At 36.6% G+C, this 23,389-nt stretch overlaps 1 protein-coding gene across 1 annotated transcript in view; it reads right to left on the bottom strand.

Annotated features, from left to right (window-relative positions):
• LOC150104035 (hemicentin-1-like) overlaps positions 1-23,389 on the bottom strand; it is a 594,473-nt gene that overhangs the window by 296,089 nt on the left and 274,995 nt on the right. The window contains exons 12-13 of the mRNA XM_090396386.1: positions 19,791-20,060; positions 10,258-10,440 (exon numbers count right to left, since the gene is read on the bottom strand). Coding sequence (XP_090252512.1) covers positions 10,258-10,440; positions 19,791-20,060 — 453 coding nt within the window. The remainder of the gene's footprint in view (positions 1-10,257; positions 10,441-19,790; positions 20,061-23,389) is intronic.

Here is a 23,389-nt window from a genome sequence, read left to right on the forward strand (position 1 = left end):
AACGTAGATGTAATTTACTTGTATAGAGTGCAACAGCATGTAGCTTGTTCTTATACTTCTGAATGTATCCTTCTGAAGATGACCTCAATACATGGGTCGAAACGTAAAGTTATTATTTTATTATTAATCAGTAAAATAATCTTTTCAACACGTGTGTTTTGTGTCCCTAATTTAACAAATATGAGTACAAATAAAAAACTATAAATTGCATCTTGCAGTTTCACTTTGTGGAGATGCAGGGAGGAACAAGAGAAATATTGGGAAGTGAAGAGAAAGAGAGGAAACAGTCTACTAAAGGGCAGCTTAGTTGAAATTCAGCTGTCAAAAAGATATACGTTTTATTTTTATAGTAACTGGTGATATTTGCATTGTAGTATAATTTTGTTTATATTTCATAGCTTAGGACAACTGTGTATTTGTGGAGCTTTGTGCATTGGGTACAGATGTTACTTTTACTAATTTTTGAACCTGGCAATGAACAATAACAAAATGGGGATATGAATAGGATCTGCATGCTATGCAGCATGAAAATCAAATGTAATTAATGGGTGGATTTTTTGAGAAGGGTTTGTTGTCATAAGTGCAGCATGCATACATGGCACAATGTGTTTATGGAGAGAATGAACGGAATACAAGAGAAGGTATGTCAGAATGTGATATCCTGATGAACTTCATGAAGTGTGATTACAAGTTATTGTTAAATGCGAAAAGGACTGAAGAAACAAGAGTGAACAGAACTGTGGAAGCAAAAGACTACATGAACACAGAATGAAAGCGAGCAAGACTATGAAGTGAAAGAAAGTACATCTGATGAAAAGAAAGTGAATGATATTGTAGAAGGGAAGAAAAGTAAGAATGAGAAAATGACAGAAATGAATGACGACTGAGAGACAGTTTGAATGCCAGATAGCAAACTTGAAATACACGTTGATCAGAATGAGAAAAGAGATGAAAATTATGCACATTGAAATAAGAAGTTTGGTAGATAAGAATAAAAGAGAACAAAAAGATATGAAAGAATATGTACTCTAACAAGATGACAAATACAGGGTGTTCGGGATAAATTTGACATATTTATAATTAATTATATTTTTCCGTAAGTTACATGTATTAACACACACTTCTCTTCATTTAAAAGGTTGGACCCTTCTTCATTCATATACAAGATGTCAGAAAGGATGGATAGCTGGAACCCACCTGAATCATGGAAGAGAATAACTTGTATCATGATGATTCATGCCGGCCATCAAAATAAGGATATTTCGACTGCTGCCCAATGCTCCCTGAATACAGTAAAAACAATCAGGCATGAACTAGAGACTTGCAATGGTGACTACGAGGATGTAGCAAGAAGAAAGATCCCTAGCAGACGATCTGATTGCGTTCGTACAGCAGAATTCCTCGCAAATCTGCAGGAACAGGTGTTGAAGAACCCTGGCATTGGAATTTGGGCTTTGTCACGTGAAATGAATGTTGCAGCCTCTACTATGAAGCTTGCACTCAATGAAGACCTCCGCTACTACTCATACAAGCGCCGCAAAGGTCAGCTGCTTACAGAAAAGGCCCGTGAAAAACGTTTGATAAACGCGAAGAAACTTCTAAGCAGAGTGAAACATCCTGCGGAACCACAAACAATCTGGTTCTTTTCCGATGAGAAAAACTTTTGCCAGGATCAAAAACACAACACGCAGAATAACAGATGGCTTGCATACAGTACAAAGGACATTCCTCGTGTAATGCAGACTAAATTTCCCCAAACTGTGATGGTTTTCGGATGTGTATCCTCTGAAGGCAATGTGATGCCTCCGCATTTTTTCCAAGAGGGCCTCAGGTTGACTTCAGATGGCTACGTGGAGTTGCTAAACACTGTAGTCAAGCCCTGGATAACAAGGGTAGCCAATGGTAGGCCGTATGTATGGCAGCAGGATTCGGCCCCTTGCCACACCTCTGGGAAAAGTCAAAAATGGTTGTCTGAAAATTTCTACAACTTCACCAGTCCAAATGTTTGGCCTCCAAACTCCCCAGACCTTAACCCCATGGATTATTTTGTATGGGGCGCAGTTGAAAAAGACACCAATCGCACTTCCAGTAATACAAAAGCCCAGTTAATGGATAAAATTAAAACAGTTTTTGCGGCCCTTCCCAGGGAGACTGTAGCATCAGCTTGTTCGAGGTTCCGAAGCAGAATTGAAGCTGTGATCGATGCTAATGGTGGTTATTTTGAGTAAATCTTGTTGATAGTATTGTAATTAACTCTGCCTGTAATGTTTTTTGTCAATTCATTAAATTTAATAGATACAAAGAAGATTTTCTTTTTCCTTAAGAAACTGTCAAATTTATCCCGAACACCCTGTATATTGTTCAAGGGAGATGCATATACAGTGGTATACTTAGATTTTGCAAAGGCTTTTGATAGATTATTAACATCTGCAGAGCAGATATTAATAATGGGAAGACATCACAAGAACCACACGACAACATCTTCAAAGCAGATGTTGTCTTGCAGGAGATCTCAACAGACAATGTGAGTGGGAAAGTAAGTAAAGCTATCAGTTTAATGTTGTACAGTGCAAGATCTTGAAATTTGGTAGGCGAGCTTGGGAAGCAGAGTATATGAATTAATGTAGAAAATGTGAAGAATGTAAAAGAGATGAAAGATCTGGGAGTAACAATGGACAGAGACTTGTAGTTTAGGGATCACATTGCTAATCAGTAAGAATATCAGAATGGATTATGGCAGTGATGAAGAGGACCTTGATATACAAAAGCAAAGTGGATGATGGTTTCCTTGTATAAGTCCTTGATCAGACCACATATGGACTACTGTGCACAAATTTGGTAACCTGGTTTTCAAGAGGACGAGGGTATATATTACAGAGGGTCCATGGAAGGCATGCAACTTGCAGAGCCTTGTGAATTGAAAAAGGAAAGGGGATGTGATTGAGATATACAATCTGGTGAGGGATTGTTACCAGATTAATGTGAAGGAAATTCACATTAATCTGGTAGGTAATAGTGTAGAGAGAGAGAGAGAGAGAGAGAGAGAGAGAGGTAGAACAATTGGCCATGTCTGTGAGCTGTATAAGGAGGGATGAGCAAAGGAGCAAGGATCAGGATCTGGATGGAGTGTGGCTGGTGAGTGGAATGCATTGCCAGAAAATATGGTGAATGCAGAAACTGTGAATAGTTTAAAAGTACTGTTCGATAATATTTTTACATGACAGTGTGGACCACCCATAACGAGTCTTTTGACTCCGTGGATGTCTGATGCTAATAAGAAGAAGAAGAAGAAGAGGAACTTGTTTGTGTAGTGCTCTGTATGAAGATACATTGAAAGTTTGTGTTTACAAATTTAAGTTTACTGATAGGCAGAAAGGATATGAAAGAAACTTGTAGTTGCCAAAGCAGTTTTATATAGCAGATATGATAAAGAATTTCTTGGGTGTAAGGTATGAGTAGTAGGGGTAGCACCTCTGCCTGCTCAGCAGTCACATCAAAATATTTGGTGGCTGGATGGAATTGGTCTCCACTGCTCATGCAACACTCACTTATGGCTCCAAGTAGCTGGTAGAGTGCACCAGCAGGTGCACTCTACCAGCTGCATATCAGCATTTTATGCTGCAGTGAAAGAGAGTGTCTCCTCCTTGTTGCACTTGAAGACTGGAATGGCTGAATTAGCAGATGACCAAAATTTAATTTGACAATGGTAATAAAGGCATAGACATAGACTAATAAGTTTAACAAGCCATGTTACAAAATTACTACTGAGAATAATTCTAGCAAGAATAAAAGGCACTTTATCAGTAGAAACAGAAGACACTCAATCAGGTTTTCAAAAAGACAAAGGTACAGGAGAAGGAATCTTCAATTTGAAAACCTTATGTGAAAGAAGCCTTGACAACCAGAAAAAGCATATATCTTTGTTTTATTGATTACACCAAAGCATTTGATTCAATAGATCACAAGAAATTAATACATATCCTACAGAATAATGGTTAAAAGGAAAAGATCTATGTATAATTACAAATATATACTGGAATCAAATGGCCTCAATAAGATATAAAAATACATATTCTGGCAACTTTGAAATCAAAAAAGGAGTAAGGCAAGGATGTGTCTTATCACCCTTACTGTACAATATATATAGTGAGCAAGTTTTTAAAAATATTTCAGAACTGAAGGATGTAAAAGTCGGAGGTAGGAACTTCAACAACTTCAAGTATGCAGATGACACAATTCTTATAGCTGAATCTGAAGATGATCTTTAAAACTTAATCACAGAAATTTACAACAGAAGCTTAGACATGGGACTAATTATTAACCTAAAGAAAACAAAGTGCATGATTATATCAAAAGAACCAATAAATAAGAAACTGAACATAACTGTTAACAAAAAGAAAACTGAACAGGTTCAGTCTTTTATATATTTGGGACAAATGTTTACAGACGGAGGAAACTCCCTTAAAGAAATAAAAAGAAGAATAGAGATAGCAAGAAAAGCCATTACTGATATGAAAACTGTTCTAACATCCAGAGACATTAATATAGACACAAGAAAAATATTAATAAAATGCTATATCTGGTCAAGCCTTCTCTACAACAGTGAAACTTGGACTCTAAATAAAGCAGAGAAAAAATTAGAAGCTTTTGAAATGTAGACCATCAGAAGAATGTTGAAAATACCATGGACAGAGAAAATGAAAAATGAAGATGTATTAAAGAAAGCGAAAATGAAAAGAACATTAATGAAAATAATTAAAGAGCAAAAACTTAAATATTTTGGACATCTAACTAGACAAGGAGGCATTCAGAAATTAATATTAGAAGGGAAATTGGATGGAAAAAGAGGGAGAGGTAGACCCAGGACCCTCTGCAATTTTTGTCTTGGAAACATTATACGGAAGAAGAGAAAGAAACTCGGAAAAGTAAGACGGATACTATGAAAATAGCATATGACGAGGATACCTTAAACCCTCCACGGGTTTAAGGTATCCTCGTCATATGCTATTTTCATAGTATCTTCTCCTGATCCTTCACATCTGAAAACCAAGAATCTTCTCTTAAGGCTTGCAACTTGGAATGTAAGGACCTTATATGTAGCTGGGAAGTTAGATAACCTTATACAAGAACTTGAAGCAATGAAAATTGACATTGCTGGTATCAGTGAAGTCAAATGGACTAATAGTGGAAAAATAAACAGAAAGAGCCATTCAATTATATACTCATGTGGAGACAGTCATAGGAATGGAGTAGCATTTGTACTAAAAAATAAGATTGTGCAATCCTTATTTGGATTTTGGCCCATAAGTGAGAATAATTGCATTAAAAATTGCAGCTCAAGCTTTTAATATTTTTATTGTCCAAATTATATGCACCTACTTCTGATTATCCAGATGAAGATGTAGAATGTTTCTATAAGGCATTCAAAATGCACTAAACAATGCTAAATCAGATGACATAACTATCTTTATGGGAGATCTAAATGCTAAAGAAGGCTCAGAAAAGATCTCTTCCTGCATGGGAAACCAGGGCCTGGGACATAGAAATCCAAGAGGAGAAAGATTAATACAGTTCTGTGAAGAGAACAATCTGGTAATAGCAAATACTTTATTTAGCCGCCCTGCTAGAAGACTTTACACATGGAAAAGTCTCAGAGACAGCTGTAGGAACATAATGATTAAAAAAAGATTCCGGAATAACAAGCCAAAACCCAGGGGCTGATAATGGATCAGACCATAACCCTGTAGTCATTAAAGCAGCAATAAAATTAAAGAAAACAATGAAACCTATAAACATAGAAAAATATGATCTTGGCTCCCTTAAAAATCAAGAAATACAAGATAAATTTTTAAAGGAACTGGCACAATCTACTGCCGTTAATGTCCCTGATTACCCTAAAGATGAGATTGAGGATAGATGGCAGAAATTTAAAGAGGGCATGTAAAACAAACAATTCCCAAATTTGAGAAGATGAGTAAACTGTGAATGAATGACAAGATACTAAAAATGATGGAGGAAAGAAAGAAACACAAAAATCATCCCGAATACAAGAACAACTTAAACAAGGAGATCAGGAAAGAATGTAGGATTGCAGTTAGTTCCCTAACATGAAAAAGTTAGGGAGCTAACTAGCAAATCTTTCAAAAGAGTAGGCTCTCATTGCATTGAAAATACCAGTGTAAACATCCTAATGGAGAAAGACAAAATAAGGGATAGATGGGTAGAATATTCAAAGGAATTCTATAATCATGATAGAATAAATAAGCCAATGCAAGAAGATTTGGAGGGGCCTACTATTCTTACCTGGGAAGTAACAAATGTCATTAGGAAACTGAAACCAGGAAAAGCTCTAGGAATGGATGGAATTATGACAGAATATCTAAAGGCTTTAGATGATAAGGCTTTAAGATCACTGACTGACATATGTAACAAAATATACGAAACTGGACACCTGCCAAAAGATTCTGAGCACTCAACGTTCCTACCAATACCTAAAAAATTGAAGACAATCAAATGTGAAGAGTACAGAACAATCAGTCTGATCAGTCAGATAGCAAAAGCTATGTTATATATCATCCCAGAAAGAAATAAACATAAAATCAAAATGGAAATTAATGAAACGCAATCTGGTTTTCAGGAAAATAAAGGAACTAGAGAAGGACTCTTCAACATTAGAACTATTATAGAAAGATATCTGGAGAAGCAGAAAGAAGTCTACTTATGTTTTATTGACTACACAGAGGCCTTTGACAATATACAACATGAACAACTAATCAAATGCATCAGAAATTTAGGAGTAGATGGTAAAGATACCAGATTACTGATAAATCTATATTGGAAGCAAACTGCCTCAATAAAAATATCAGGAGAAATCTCGGAGGAATTCCCAGTAAAGAAGGGTGTCAGACAAGGCTGTGTTCTTTCTCCTATATTGTTTAACCTCTATACTGAAAATATCTTTCAGCAATTAGAAGAATTTAAAGGAGTCAGCATAGGAGGCAGGAATATAAACAACTTAAGATATGCAGATGATATAGTACTGCTAGCTGGAAATAAAAAAGATCTTCAAAACCTAGAAGAGACGCTGAAGCTAAGTGAAAAATATGGACTTAATTTCAACTTCAAAAAAACCAAAACCATGCTGGTAACAAGAGAAAAAGGCAAATACCCAATATAAATATTAAGATCAGAGGAAATACTTTATATCAAGCAGAGAGTTATATATATTTGGGTCAACTAATTACAGAGAACGGAAAGTGTGATAAGGAAATATTAAGAATAGAAATTGCCAGATCAACCTTCATTAGCATGAAAAACATTCTGACCTCAAGGAAAATTCACACAAAAACAAGAATTAGGCTGTTCAAATGCTACATATGGTCAACACTGCTATATGGAAGAGAAACCTGGACAATATCAAAATATTGTGAAAATAAACTAAAAGCCTTTAAGCTGTGGATCCTCAGAAGAATTCTTAGAATCCCATGGACTGACAAAAAAACTAATTTATAAATATTAGAGATGATTGGAGAAGATAGGAATCTGTTGAAAACCATTAAGAAAAGGAAAACCACCTGCCTTGGTCACATACTAAGGCATGAATCCTTACAAAAACACTTCTAGAAGGAAAGATATGAGGAAAAAGAAGAAGAGGAAAGAACAGATTGGATGGGAAATATTAAGGACTGGACCTTTTGTCCTATGAAGAATGCAAAAGAGAAGCACAAAAACCATACATGGTAGAAGCTCATGGTAGTCAACCTCCTGGAAGGAGGTGACATCTGACAAGACAAAGAATTTTTCTAATACATGACCAGATCAAGAGAGAACAAAGGTACATTCCTGGAACTAACGTAAGAGTGTGTTTAGCAAGGATGTAAGGACTGGGATTTTTGCTTGAAAAATGGTAAATGGGTCGAACAGGTCACCAGAGGCAGTTATGAATGCTTTTGTCAGTGGAAGACTAAGGAGAAATGTGATGACAGGCATTGTGTTAATAATGATTATTGTAGGCATATGACGGTGAGTCTTTGGACTCCTTGGAAAGGCTTGTGTAATAGTATTCCTCCCCCCTCCCCCCCTGAATCTTCTGGTAATTTTATTCTTCAAAGGGAACAAACAGAGTTCCTCTAGTCCTAACTAACTTTTGAAGATGGGAGAGGCATTCTCCAACCTTTAGTCTTCACTTATAATCAGTGAATAAAGATAGTTTAAATAGTAGACAAATGCTACCATCTCATGGGCATAAACTAAGCACTCTGATTATTGCCTATAATAGTGTGAGTGCTGAAAACATCAGTTTCTGAGAAAATAATGTCCTGTTTGTCCATACCAAAGATTGAAATAACTCAGGAATTAAACAAAGAAAAGACAAGAAAAAGTTGTCACCTCTATGTGACAACTAGAATTGAATCTATAACAGTTTCTCCTCAAGCAGCCAAGTAGTATGGAAGCAAATGCCATTTCGAGAGGACAACACAGACACCTGTAGTAATAATATTAATAATAGCAGTGATCAATCCTCCTCTTTGACTTCTCCACTTTCCAATACTTTTAAATTGAAATATGTTCAGGATGTCTTGTTCAATTCCCTTTTCTTGCTACACAGTCCAGCTAATACAATATCCAGTCAGCATATAGTTTGAATTCTCTGAATTCTAACAAGTATAAAATCTGACATTTAATACATTCATGCTGGGCATGGGACAAATTGTATCACTAAGTACTCATCTATGGGCCTGGATATAACAAATTGTCTTGTACTTCTGGTTTGCCATCTGTCAGTCATGTGACAAATCATGACGTGTGCTATCTAGAGAAACTCATGCTAAAAGGGAAAAATACTTTTTTGTTATATATCTCACTAATAATTAAGATAAATGCAATAACTGTTTGTATTTTTAAATTTCTGAAGGTGTTTGCATTTATATTTCAATCTACATTGAAATATAAATTCAAACTTGGCTCCCTTAAAAACCACACTGTATCAGAAGCCTCTCCTTGATATTCCACCATGAAGGAATAGGCTAAACAGTTTCGCCTAGGAAGAGAGCGCATCGAACCACAGACTGATCCTTGTGATGATCAGTCTGTGGAAGTGATGACTGAGGAAAATGTCTCTCTTGTTAAGAAGGAACTTCTCAATGACAAATGGCTGAAGCTCAAAGAAATCTCAGTAAGGTTGGGCTTTCTATAACAACCGTCTTTTGCATCATTCATAAGAAGCTTCACATGATGAAGGTCATTGCAAGGTGGGTGCTCCAACTTCTCTCTTCAATTCAGAAGGAGCATCATGTGACCTGTTCCTGCACTTTTTAGAGCTTTGCCAAGGTAATCAGAGAGAAGTGCTGGAATCCATTGTCAATGGGGATGAAACAATGGTTCTTTATTATGACAAAGGGAGTCATGGAGGGGTGCAAACCAAGCAAAGCACTGCAAGAAAAGCCAAGATCACTCAGTCCATCAAGTCATGGCAACAATCTTTTGGGATTGCAGAGGAATTCTTCTGATTGACTTCAAGGAAAGGAATACCACTGTGAATGCAGAATATTATGCTTCACTCTAGCACAAACTGCATGATGCCATAAAGGAGAAGAGACGAGGAATGCTGAGTCATGATGTTTGTACAACAACGCTCCAGTCCATACAGCAAATTATTATGTAAGATTTTGTTGGAGACTACCAGAGATGACAGATTTTTATGCAATAAGACAAATTTTTATTCACAATGCATGAAACTGTATATTGTTAATGAGCAGTAATATTCATCCCCAGCACATAATATAAATGTAAGTGCAACTCTCTATTTCTAGAAATAAGGAGGAAAAAATGATTGGAATGATTGTTGTTATTTACTTTTAGTGTTTTAGTAGATAACATGCAATGATTTAAACATAAAATAGAAATATCACTAGATATTTATAGGTACACTTGAAATTAGCATGTCATATATATTGTCATATTTGTAAAAATGTACTGATCACCTGACCAAAGCAAAAGGAACATGGCACAAAGTCAACTGAGCTACCATCAGATGCTTTATTATAGTTCTCTGATATGCAAAACATAGTCCAGTGTGAATATTAAGCAACAGAACTGGCATCACCACTTATCTACTCTTGCTATCAATTGAGTCAACAATATTATTAACATAATATTATGATATAACATTTTTCACCTTTTTCTTTTATATACTGCTTCTCCATACAAATAAAATAATATTATAAAATGAAATATTACAGTAAAATTTTTACAAACTTTTAATATGAAGACTGCCACCAGGTGTTATTAAAAACTTTTCATCTTCATGAATATCTACTGCATCCTTTCTTTTCCAGTTTACTGTAGGCCGAGGTAAGCCTGTTGCAACACACGGTATATTACCATTTTCCCCAATATCTATGGCTGTATTTACAGGTGGTTGAATGATAAGAGGAGCAGCTAAAAAGATATAAAGAAATAAAAAACAAAAATAAACAAAACAAAAATGTAAAAAATGTAGTGAAAATTAAAGGTAACATAAGTATTAGCATTACTGGTGTTATTATCAAACCTGCATGAAATTAAAAGACTCATTGTGGAAGGTCCCTCTGTCACACACACACACACAATTATTCACACTGTGTCTTAAATGAATTCGCTGTCTCTGCACTCGGCCAATGCATTCCAATCTCTTACCACTCTCCATGTAAAAATGTGTTTGTCGCTCTCCTGCTCATACCTTCTTTATACATAGCTTCCAGGAATGACCGTTTGTTCTCCCATCTTCCAACTCTTCATATTTCCTCCCCCCCTCATTTGCTAGACTCTGAAAATTGCATATTCTCGACCCTGCTTCATACATTACAAAGACCAGACACCACCTTAGTCAATTGCCTATGGATCCTTTGCAATATCTAGTCATACTTTTGAAAACAGATGCAGAGTCGTCTTATGTGGCCAGACGTTTGAAATTTGTGCACTTGTAGTCCATATGTGGACTGAACAAGACCTTATAGAATGATTCCCTAATCTACTTATTTGTACATCTTCCACATCTTTGCCAGAATCCATTGTGTTGCCCTCACACTTTAGCAATGTGTTCAATGGATTCACCATCACCCCCAGATCTCTTATTTCTGCCACCTCCTCCAATTATATACTCTACATTTCTGTTTCCAAAATTTTAAAACTTTACACTTTGATCAAGTCCACACGGTTAGCTGAGTGGCTATGTGCTTCACACCATATACCTGGGGTCAATTCCCATCGTTGACATGAGGAACTTAGGATCTTTCTCAAACATAGCCAAGTTAGCCAGTCTTGGGAATGGATGGCAGACTTTTTCTCCCCAGTTTATCTGGGGTATTTCCTCCCACAAGTGGGCAAACCAGCCACCGTGAACACATGTATCTACAGATATAGGACACATCGGGAGGCATAGGATTAGCCATCTTATCCTCAGGATGGGTACAGCTTGAAAGGGCTTAGGATAGCTCCATAACAGGCCAATAGGCCTATTACGAAAAAAAAAATAAAATAAAAGGAAGAAGAAGAAGAAGAAATTAGATTTCAAGCAGCACTTTGATCAACAGTGATCTAGCAACTCCATCATTTACATGTAAACTTGCTAAACTTGCTAAGTCTATTCAAGTCCTCTTGTACAGACACAGCATCTGCTCCACCTCTCATAGACAGTTGTTCCTAACTTTTCATCATTTGCAAACAACTGCACATCTCCATTCAAACTTTAACAATATCACTAACATAACATGCAAGTCAAACAGTAACAGCCCTAAACAGACCCTTGAGACACAGCACTAGTAACTTTTCAATTCTGGGATATCGCCCCCTCCACATACAATTTGCTGATACCTATCAGACAACCAATTTCCAATCCAGGACATTTATCTACTATCTAATCCTATTCATTCCAATTCAATTACCAGCTTAGCATGTGGCAATCTATCAAAGGTCTTTGCAAAATCTGGGTACAGTTGGATCTCCATATTTACTGTCAACACTTCCTATGAAAACACGAAATTCTGCAAAAATCCAGACTTCATGCCCAAACAGCCCCAAATGTTTTCTACATACTTAAACACTAACAACCATTTACAATTAACAGATAAATGCTGAAATGTGTTTAAAAGATTTTAATCATATTTACAATAATGAGTAAAATTTTAGATCCATGTTTTGAAAATACTGTATCAAAATTTTATTACATAGTTAAGAACAAAACTAGCAGATGATGATGGGGAGGAGAGACTGACTGTAAGTGAGCAAGAGGTGTTTGGGGAGTTGAGTAAACTAGATGTAAATAAGGCTGTGGGACTTGATAATATATCACTGCGTATTCTGAAGGAATGTGCCAGGGAGTTGACACCTGCCTTGACATATATTTTTTAATACGAGTCTTGCACTTGATCAAGTTCCTAAGGAGTGGAAGGAGGGCAAGATTGTGCCACTTCATAAAGGAGGTGATCGAACTCAAGCATCAAACTATAGGCCTATCTGTGTGTCAGGTGTTGTGGTTAAGTTGTTGGAGAAGCTTGTGAGAACTGATCCAGAGTTGGGTTGACAACAATGGTATTATCTTTGATGGACAGCAGGATTTGCTAAAGGGAGGTCATGTTTTAGTAATCTACTTACTTATTACAATAAAGTGACTGCTTCCTTGGACAGAGGAAAAGGATACACAGTAATATCGATTTATTACTATGGATGACACTTTGATTCACCATTACATGCCAGAATCCAAACAGCAGTCAAAACAGTGGACAGAAGCCGGTTGTTCAGTGCCAAAGAAGACAAAGTCAGTTCCATCAGCAGGAAAGGTCATGGCATCAGTGTTTTGGGATACTAAAAGCATTTTGTTTATTAATTATCTTGAAAAGAGTAAAACAATAACTGGGGAATATTATTCAATCTTTTAACCAGACTAGACGAGAAAAGTTGTGCAGAAGAAAAAATCATCTTTCACCAGGAAAATGCACCTGCCCACAAAGGAGTTTTGGCAATGGGAAAATAAAGGAATATACACTATGAATTGTTGGAACATCCACCCTATTCTCCAGATTTGGCTTCCTCTGACTTCTATCTCTTCCCAAAACTAAAACTCTTCCTCGCTGGTCAGTGTTTTTCTTTGAATCAAGAGGTGATTGTAGCTGTAGAGGGGTATTTTTCAGATCTTACTAAGAACCACTACAGGGCTGGGATAATGGTGCTGGAGCATCGCTGGAATAAATGTATTATTCTTAAGGGGGATTATGTTGAAAAATAAAAATAATTTTGAAATTATAAATTCATTTTTTCATTGTTAGTCCAAGAACTTTTCAGACCACCCTCGTAGTCTAACCTTTCTAGACACATAGCTGCTGATCACCCATATGTCTAATATTAATCTGTCCTTTTCAGTATATAGGAAACCTACTCACGCTGCTAGATGCATTCACAAATTTTCCAATAGCATAATTCAAACACTTAAAGCCTATAACCTTTGTTTCAATGAGATCTCTCTTGCAGCAGAACTTAATCATATACACCACACTTTTTTTTTATCTGATGGCTACAATTCCCACAGTATCAAAAAAATAATTAGTCCTTTCCCAAATCCACAACCTTCTCTTCAGAAAAATTTTAATAATTCTATCACATTCCCCTATGTTCGAGACACATCAGAAAAGCTTGCCAGAATCTTAAGGAAATGCAATCTTTTCACCACTTTCAACCCCCCAGTTAAAACTACTCATCCTTATCTGTTCCCACTAAAGACAAATTTCCCCCTCTCTCTCTCTCAGTTCCAAGTGTATACAGAATTCCGTGTTTCTGCAAGTTTGCCTACTATGGATAGACAGAAAGATCAGCTACCATCTGCATGTAAGAACATAAAAAATACATCTGCAGTCATGACTATGGTCAATCTGGCCTTGCAGACCAGGCATTTGTTAAATCTTGAATGAAAGGTTTATTATATTGTAAAATATTTCATTCAGATTTAACAGGTACAAAAATTCCTGGAGAAAATGCTTGTATATAGGTACGAGTGAAATTGTTGACAAGTAATGAAATAATCATTTAATTGTAAATTCTCCTATATATTATATTGTTAAGTGTCCTTGTAAAACCGATGAGTTGAAATTTAGTAAAAGTTATGTTAACATGAGAAAGTTAGATCTAAGTATACAACAACATAATTGGCTTAAAGAAATGGCAGTCACGTACACAAGGTCCAAGTTGCGCACGCGTGGAGAATGCAACAAGGAGAGAACGGTACCGAGTGCAAGAATTTTAGGTGCCAGCCAAAACAGAGTGACGTAAGAGGGAGAACAGTTCAGCAAGGATATATAGAGCTTGGCAGCGCCAACTCGGGGCTCTTTTTTTTGTTCGGGATTCCTGTTCCAGTCATTCCCGAGAAGTTGCGTGAGAGCGATTGAAAAGAATGATGTCCAGTGGCAGCCATGCAGCCAGATAGCGATCCAGTGCAGGCATAATCATCGGTGCAGCGGAAAGGCCATCGCAAACCGATCAACATGCAGAACCACATGGACCGAACCCAGCACAGCAGCTTCGCCCATATCATAAAGGGTGATTCGTGATCGCAATCACTAGTTTGTCATACCTGAAGACAACTGACCATAAGAGAGGGTAACAAGTCATGTGAATTTTTAGAGAGAAAAGGCAAGAGAGATCCCAAAGCTCGGTAATGTAGAAACCATTCGATTCCTTTGTATGCAAGAGACAGTTAGTGTGCAATATTGTGTGGAATATGTTCAGTGTTTGGACTTACAAAACTGAACCAGGACTTCAGTATCTAATCAACTAGTAGATTGTCTTAGCTCTGAGTAAGAATTCGTGTACAGTGTGTTATTGAATTGCTAAAGTATGTTATAGCCTGATAGTTCTTGAATCTAGAATAAGATAAATGCTTGTACAAGAATGCTAGTTGAATAGGATCAAGCCAGAAATTTAACTGGTAGTAGATACTGTCTCATAATATTTATGACTAGGAGTATTAAGATTATGTCTGGTTAATCATTTTTAATTTTTGTAGGAGAGATTCAGTTTTGTTAGGTGATCTTAATATTTGTATATCATGTTAGAGTAATGAATAAACCTTTCTTTTTCTTATCTAACAAATTGCCTGATCTGTGAACTCAATGCACCAATCATAAAAATAGAACCAGTGTGAGATAAATTGTGGGGATAGCTGTGACTGCAGTAAGAGTAAAGATATACGAAGTTTTTTTTTAAGTGGGAATTTTAATTGGGAATATTGATTATCGAATAGTGTGTCATTCTGAGTGTTAACTCCCTGACAAGGAAGATTCTCCTGTCTAAGAATTTGGATGGCACAGCTTTAACAAATAAATTTTTCCATATTCTGACACGGAGTTAATTCCAGATTTGCATCAAAGAAATTTGGCTCTAGCCGTGGGCAATTTCTTTGTCTACCAAGTTTTTGCACAGGTGGCACAGCTTTAACAAATAAATTTTTCCATATTCTGACACGGAATTAATTCCAGATTTGTATCAAAGAAATTTGGCTCTAGCCGTGGGCAATTTCTTTGTCTACGAAATTTTTGCACACGTCATCAACTTAGGTAGTGGCCACAGAGCGGAAAGGGTGAAAGCAAGCGCGAGAAATTATATCAAGTAATAGGGAATTTCACTAAAGATAATAATCATAAGTTTTAACAATAACAAATTATAAACACAACAAACACACACACACAAGGTAAGAATATAAGGTAAAAATAAAGTAAAAGGAGAAATTTAACACTTTGGATACAGCTCACAGAATCAACAGAATCAACTAGACAAAAGGCAATCCTGCAGCATCACAGTAAATTTAGAAGAGAAAGACAATTTTTAGAATCTGTCCATAGATGGCACCCCACATAATCAGTCTTTTATCCAAGTGTGTCACTTGGATAAAAGTTTTGTGCTACTTTTGTGCGTCTGTGTGTTATAAGTCTCATATTGTACCCCCCCCGGCAATGTTCGGGAGTACAATAATATAAGTATATAATTCTTATGTCTCTGTAACTGAGATAGAAGAATTATATACTATTTTTAATTCTTTCCTAGTGTTGTCAAATGTGTAACATGAGCATATCAAGGTCCTTCTCATCACTGCCATAATCCATCATGATATTCTTACAATTTTAGCAATGTTACCACTAAACTTCCAGTCTCAGCCATCACTATCAAATCATTCATCATTTCAACCTCCTTCAAAATTTCCCCATTAACTACACACTGCATCCCAATTTTGCTTACCAAATTTCAACCCTTGAGTTTTGTGACATAAAAAAGAGGCCATCCCTAAGATCCAAAGAAAATCCTAGGGAATTTTTTAGCTATGTGGCCAGTAGGAGGAGAAATGACTGTGGAAGAATGATATTGTGGGATAAAAATGGGAATTGAGTGACTGATGCAGAGGACATAGTGGAATTGTTCAATGAACACTTTATTGGAGTATTTCATCCTAGAGGAGTCAGTTTTAATGCTAGAGGGATAGGACTGGTACGAGGTCTGGAGGTACAGGAGGAGAGTGTGTTTCAGATACTGAGTACTCTGGATGTCAGTAAAGCTGTGGGACTGGATGGTATTTCGCCAAGAGTTTTGAGAGAATGTGCTAGCGAATTGACAATACCTTTAAGGTGGCTTTACAATGAAAGTCTGGCTTTGGCAAAGGTGCCCAGGGAATGGAAGGAAGGTAAGATAGTGCCATTGCATAAGGGTGGTAACAGACTGGAAGTGTCTAATTATAGGCCAGTCTGTGTGTCATCAGTAGTTGTTAAGATCTTGGAGAAAGTAGTGAGGGACCGTGTACAGCATTGGGCAGATGAGGGTAATGTTATCTGTGAGAATCAACATGGATTTGTGAAAGGACGCTCTTGTTTTAGCAATATGCTAGCCTTTTATAATAAAGTTACAAGAGCATTAGATGAGGGAAAGGCATATACTGCAATTTTCTTAGACTTGGCGAAGGCATTTGACAGGGTGCCACATGATAAGCTGATATTTAAGTTGCAGCACATGGGTCTGGATGTCAGATTGGTCAACTGGATTCAGGATTGGCTGTCTGATAGGTATCAGAGAGTTGTGTATGGTGGAGCAGTTTCCAGGAGGCAGAGGGTTACAAGTGGGGTCCCACAGGGCTCAGTACTAGGACCTATATTGTTTAACCTTTATATCAATGACATAGCCAGTGGATTGCAGGGGGATATTCAGTTGTTTGCGGATGATGCGAAGCTGGGAAGGATTATTAGTAATAGCGCAGATGTGGTAGCCCTGCAAGAGGATTTAAATAAGCTAGATAGATGGGCAAATGAATGGGGATGTCAGTTTAATGAAGAAAAATGTAAGGTCTTGAGGTTTGGGAAACATCGATGGGATGCTGCATACTCTATGGGAGGAGTTATACTGGAGGAAGTAGGGGAGACAAGAGATCTGGGGTTGATGATTGATAGAAACCTGAAGTTTAGGGGACATATTGCAAAGGTGGTGAAGGTAACACAGAGGATTGCTGCTATTATGAGAAGGACACTGACCTGCAGAGATAAGAGGGTTATCATTCCGTTGTATAAGTCTCTGATCAGACCACACTTGGACTATTGTTCTCAGATTTGGTCCCCAGGATTTGAAGGGAATAAATTAACTGTGGAAAGGATACAAAGACGGATGACAAAGATGGTTTCAGGACTGTACAAGGATAGTTATGAGGATCGGCTGAGAGAATGTGGACTGCAGAGTTTGGTGGATAGAAGAAGGAGAGGTGATATGATTGAGACTTTTAAACTGTTGAGAGGTGGTTACAGGGTTGACACTGGGGAGTTCTTTCGCTTGGTTGATCAGCGGGAAGGAGTGATGACAAGAGGCCATCCCTGGAAGTTACGAAAGGAAACTGTGAGCAAGAGGGTAAGGAGTGGTTTCTTTGTGTGGAGGGTGGTTGAGCCGTGGAATGCATTGCCTGATGGAGTGGTGGGAGCGAGAACGGTCAGTGACTTTAAGGAGTGGTATGATAAACTTTGTGTTTCTCAGGGAGGGACCTCCCCTCGATGAGTCTTGACAGACTTTATGTCTTAGGAAGGACCTCCCTCGATGAGTCTTTTGACTCCTTGGAGGCCTGAATAATAATAATAATAATAATAATAATAATAAAAACTGATAGCTCTACTCATTTTCCCACTTGCATTAATCTGTTAAGATTCTGCTGCAAAGCACAACTCTGCTCCTCATAGTTCTTCCCAACTCTGCAGCAAACAGCTACATATATCTAGTTAAGCCTGTCCCAATATCATTAACATACAAGTTAAAACAATAATAGCCCCAACACAGATCCCCCCCTTCTGTACAGACTCCCTGCAGTGCTCCACTAGTGACCTTCCTCTTTTGGAGTACCACTCCCTCATATACAATCTGCTGATACCTATCTAACCACCAATTGATTAACTTTTAGTCTCTTATCCAATCTCAGCTGTTTCAATTTAGTTACCAGCTAGTCATGTGACAATCTATCAAAGGTCTTTGAAAAATCCAAGTATGCCACTATATACGAATAATCCTTCTCCAGTGATTTCATTACCTTGTTGCAGTATATAAGCATAATGCTAAAACATGACAAACTTCACCAATCCATCTGAACATCAGCCCAATTCTGAATCCTAGTCTGTACCAAACTCTCTAACACCTTAACAAAAAACAACTCATAATAAGAGATTGGCCTATAATTTGCAGCCTCAGTCTTATTTTTCCATAATTAATTTCTAACAATACTTTTTTACTATGTTCATAACTGATATTATGATTTTTTAGTCCCAAATCAATACTTAAAGATACATTTCATTTTTTTTTTCTTTTACCTATTATCAAAAAAAATGGAATAGAGGATCTCTAAAGAAGAAGAAAAAAGCAGCATGAAAATAATGCTATTTAACATAGTGTTTATAATACTGTTAAGTGTTAAGTTTATTTGCAAATTAACTATATATTATAACTGATGACATTAGTATTAGACAAATCCAGAGATTTGGGAGTGTTGGTGGATAGGAAGTTGAAGTTTAGGGGGGGGGGGGCACATAGCAAAAGTAGCTAAATCAGCTCATCAGATCACTTAGTTACTGAAGAATACTTTGATGAGCAGAAACAAGCAGGTTATTGTTCCTCTTTATAGAGCTTTGATAAGACCCCCATCTTGACTACTGTGCCCAGATCTGGGTGCCGGGGTTTCTTCTTGATTTCTTGATGGGGAGGAGGTAGAGAGGATCCAGAGGCGAGTGACCAAGACGGTAGCTGGTCAATGGAATAAAGCTTACGTAAACAGGTTGAAGATCTGTGGGTTACAGAAATTGGTTGATGGTTGGAAAAGGGGTGATATGATTGAGAGATTGAAATTACTGAACAGGTCTGGTGGTGGGAGAACTAGTGGCCATCCATGGAAACTGAGAAGAGTGTAGTTAGTAAAGGTGTTAGAACTAGGTGTTTTACTTGGAGAGTGGTGAATGAATGGAATAAACTGCCAGAGTCTGTTGTGGTACCATGACTATAAATGAGTTCAAAGCAAAGCATGATAGATACTGTGCAATGCTGAATAGTTCTTGACATGATGTTTAAGGCCTCCCTTGATGAGTCTAAAGACTTCTTGGAGTTGCCCATAATAATAATAATTATTATTATTATTATTAACTGGTTGAACTGTTATTATTATTCATCCTTTATAAAGACACAATATTCATTGACAGAATTTACCATACAATTTAAAATGTTAACATAGAAACTTAATAAATCTATGCACCACTTACATCCAACATCAAGCAAAAGAGAATCATGAGCTGAACCTGCTTCATTTGTAGCAACACAAGTGTATTCTCCAGAATCTACTTCTTGAGTTCCCAGAATGTTTAATGTGCCATCACTATGAATTTGTATGTAGGAAAGTGGTTGTAACTCAATTCCATCTCTAAACCACTGCACGACAGGTTCAGGAATACCCTCAGCAATACACTGTAGAGATGCTTGTTCTCCATTCTTTATCAATAACTGCTGGTGTGGCAAAGTAATTTGGGGGGCCTCTAATTCAAATAATAAAGAAACACTGTGCATCAATAATCAACAAATCATCTTTGTGATAAATGCAAAATGTTCATTCACAACCAATTAAATAAAAAAATAAAACTGGCTAAATTTTAAACATAGAGTAACTTTTAAATATACCTTGCATTTCATTAATTTTACCACTATGGTAACCTTGATGACTGACCAAGTGAAGAATAAAGAAGGCTCAGGAAGAAAAAGTTAATGTAGAATTACAAGACAGGTGATTACAATATACTTAAAAGTTAACTAGGAGCTATATGACAGATGGAAGTACCTGAAGTAACAAAAAGATTTGTGGTGCTTAGCAGTCAGTTAAGAAATATTTGATAATAGCAGTAGCAGACTGTGCACTTGGATTGAGGAAAATAAACAGGTTTGGAGTGAAACAGATATCTAGGGGGAGATCAAAATTTCAAGAGAAAATTATGACAGATATAGAAAGGTGAAGAGTACTTGCATGACAAGTATAAGGTTCATACCAGAAAGGTGATGAGAGAAAGCAGAAACTGCAATAAGAAAGAAGGCTGGCACTGCAGGCCAAGAAAATTCCTAATTTCTTTTGTTATTATCATCACAAGAGTTACTCAGTCAGGAGGTGACTGAGTAATATGATGATGGCATTGTGATCATTTTATAAGGGTATTTCATTTTGATGAAATAAGTTTTATTTATCAATGGAAAAGATGGCTTGAAGGATAAATAAATGAAATGGATATATTGGAATATTAAGTACTTTTGGATATTAACAAGGATGGGAAAGGAAATATATGAGATTTTAACCATGCTTTAACAGGAAATTAAGGGAAATGTTTAGATCAGCTTGCATTTCTTTAATGATAGTTAAGATTTTAGAAAAGGGGATAAAAGTCTATGAAGTAAATGGAGAGCTGAGGGTGATATTCTTTATTCAGACCATTATGGATTTGTGAAAGGGTGACTGTGATTTAACACTCTGATCACATTTTATAATAAGGGTAAAATAGCCACTGATGCAGGGGAGAATGTTTACACTATAATATTTCTGAATTTTGCAACAAGTGTTTTATAGGTTAATACATTTAAATTGCAACAGATGGTTCAGATATTTAACTAGTAATTTGGATTGGCAACTGGCGTGCTGGCCAATCAAAAAGTTAGGTATGGAGAATTTCCATAGGTTTTAGTAACCAGAATTGCAGAAGAATATGCAGTGAAGTAATACTAAGGATAATTATTGCAATGGCGATGATGTAGTGGCTCTTCAAGAGGATCTGAATAAGCTGGAAAGGGGATTATCATATGTATAGGATGCCAGATTAATGTGACTAAGTGAGAGGTGTCAAACTTTATAATTCAGAGTAGGAAGGCTGTGTATAGTCTACTACTAGTGGGACATTTACTGAAAGATGTGAGAAGACAAGATCTTGAGGAGATGATCGATAATATACTGTAATTTTGATAAGATCACATATGGACTACTGCATCAGAGCTGATCATCTGGGTATCAAGGAGAAAACTTTAAAAAGGATACAAAGGCAGGTAACAAAGATGATATCAGAGCTTTGGAATGTTAGCTAAAAGGTCAGAGTGAAGAAACTACAGAGCTTGTTAGAGGCTTCATAAAGTGTAGAATGGAAAGAAGGAAGGTAGGAAAGACCGGAACATCCATGAAAGTTATGCTCTGGAGTAGTGAAGAATGAAGAATGCATGAAGAATAATGGTGGGTGTGTGGAATGCACTACCTGAGAGGATAGCAAACAGACAGAGAATGGTTTTAATATGCAAAATAACTAATTATGTGAGACCTAAAAATAGATCTTTCACAATGAATTTCATGGCCAAATGGAGGTTCTGTGATGATGCCAATGATATAGTATTTTAACAAATCCATCAATATGATAGCATTTGTTTTTGGGAGCATTCAGTAAAATGCATTTATAAAACCATACAGTTTTTAGGGAATATTTGTCTATATATCTGTTCATGATTTAGTATCAAAGTCATAACCATTTAATAAATTTTGATAAAAATATTTAATATTTTGCCTTTGGCAATGTAAACAAATGACACAAACAATCCATTTTTTTAAATTATTCCCCCTTATTTATTTTTTCCCCTTTGGAAATGAATACTGTGACCAATATGCTTTGAATTAGACATTCAGATACTCCAGATCCTTTATTTCAAAACACAGTGAGCCTCTGCATTATGAAATTAAATGGTTTCATGAGTTGTTTATTAGGAAAACTTCTTGTAATACATTCCTAGGAGAAAACAGATAATGTGTTCCAACCCCCCCCCCCAGAATATAGACTTCTAAGAAATATATTTCTTAAAAAATTTCTTAGGTTTCTTAAAAAATGAACTTTAAACATAATCCATGAATTAAATTCAAGTACAGTAGAGAACAGTGAATAATTAAAAATTATATACTGTATTTTACAGTATTAATAATAACCAATAATTCCACAACAACTTTGAAAAGGTATCTGACAGGATTCTACACAGAACTTGTATAAGTTGGGGCAAAGGGAAAAGGATATGAATCTGATGATTTGGATTAGAGGGAGGCTGATGGGTAGATATCAAAGTGCTTTATGGAGGAGTTGAGTCCAAGAGAAGGCAGGTGACTAGTGGTGCACCACAGGGATCAGTACTTGGTCATCTATTGTTTAATTTATACCTCAGTGATATAGGAAATGATTCAACGATAGGAAATATTCAGTTGTTTGCTGATGATGCAAAACTGGAAAAGCAATATTAAATGAGATGATGTGGAGATTCTGACTTATGGACAAAGGTAAATGGTTACCATTTTAATATAGTCAATTATAAGATGAGGCACTTTGGAAAGAAGAAATCACAAGCTTACTATATTGGTGGAACTGAAACAGAAAGTTGAAGTTTAGAGGGCATATTGCAAAGGTAGCCAAAATAGCACTTAGGATTATATAGTTGAAGAACATACTAAAAAGCAGGGATAGAGAAGTTATTTTTATCTTATATAAGGCTTTAATAAGGCCAAATCTGGATGAATGCAAACAGATCTTGTCACTGGATTCTGTGGGAATGAAGAAGTGGTGGAGAGGATTCAGAGGAGAGTGTCAAAGATTGTGAAGGTCTATGGAATGCTCCCTATGAGAATGGGCTGAAGTTCTCTGGCTTCAAAAACTAGCTGATAGGTGAAAAGAGGAGACATGATAGAAGCCTATAAGTTATTAAAGGGATTTTATAAGATTGACACTAAAGACTTCTTTTCAGAGCATGGTAGAAAGGAAGAATGAGGGGTACCATACCATGGAAAGTGTGCAAGAGTGTGGTCAGC

Source organism: Typopeltis vanoorti, chromosome 8, assembly GCF_054136105.1.
Source record: "Typopeltis vanoorti isolate ZY-2024b chromosome 8, IOZ_Tvanoo_1.0, whole genome shotgun sequence".
Lineage (NCBI taxonomy): Eukaryota > Metazoa > Arthropoda > Arachnida > Uropygi > Thelyphonidae > Typopeltis > Typopeltis vanoorti.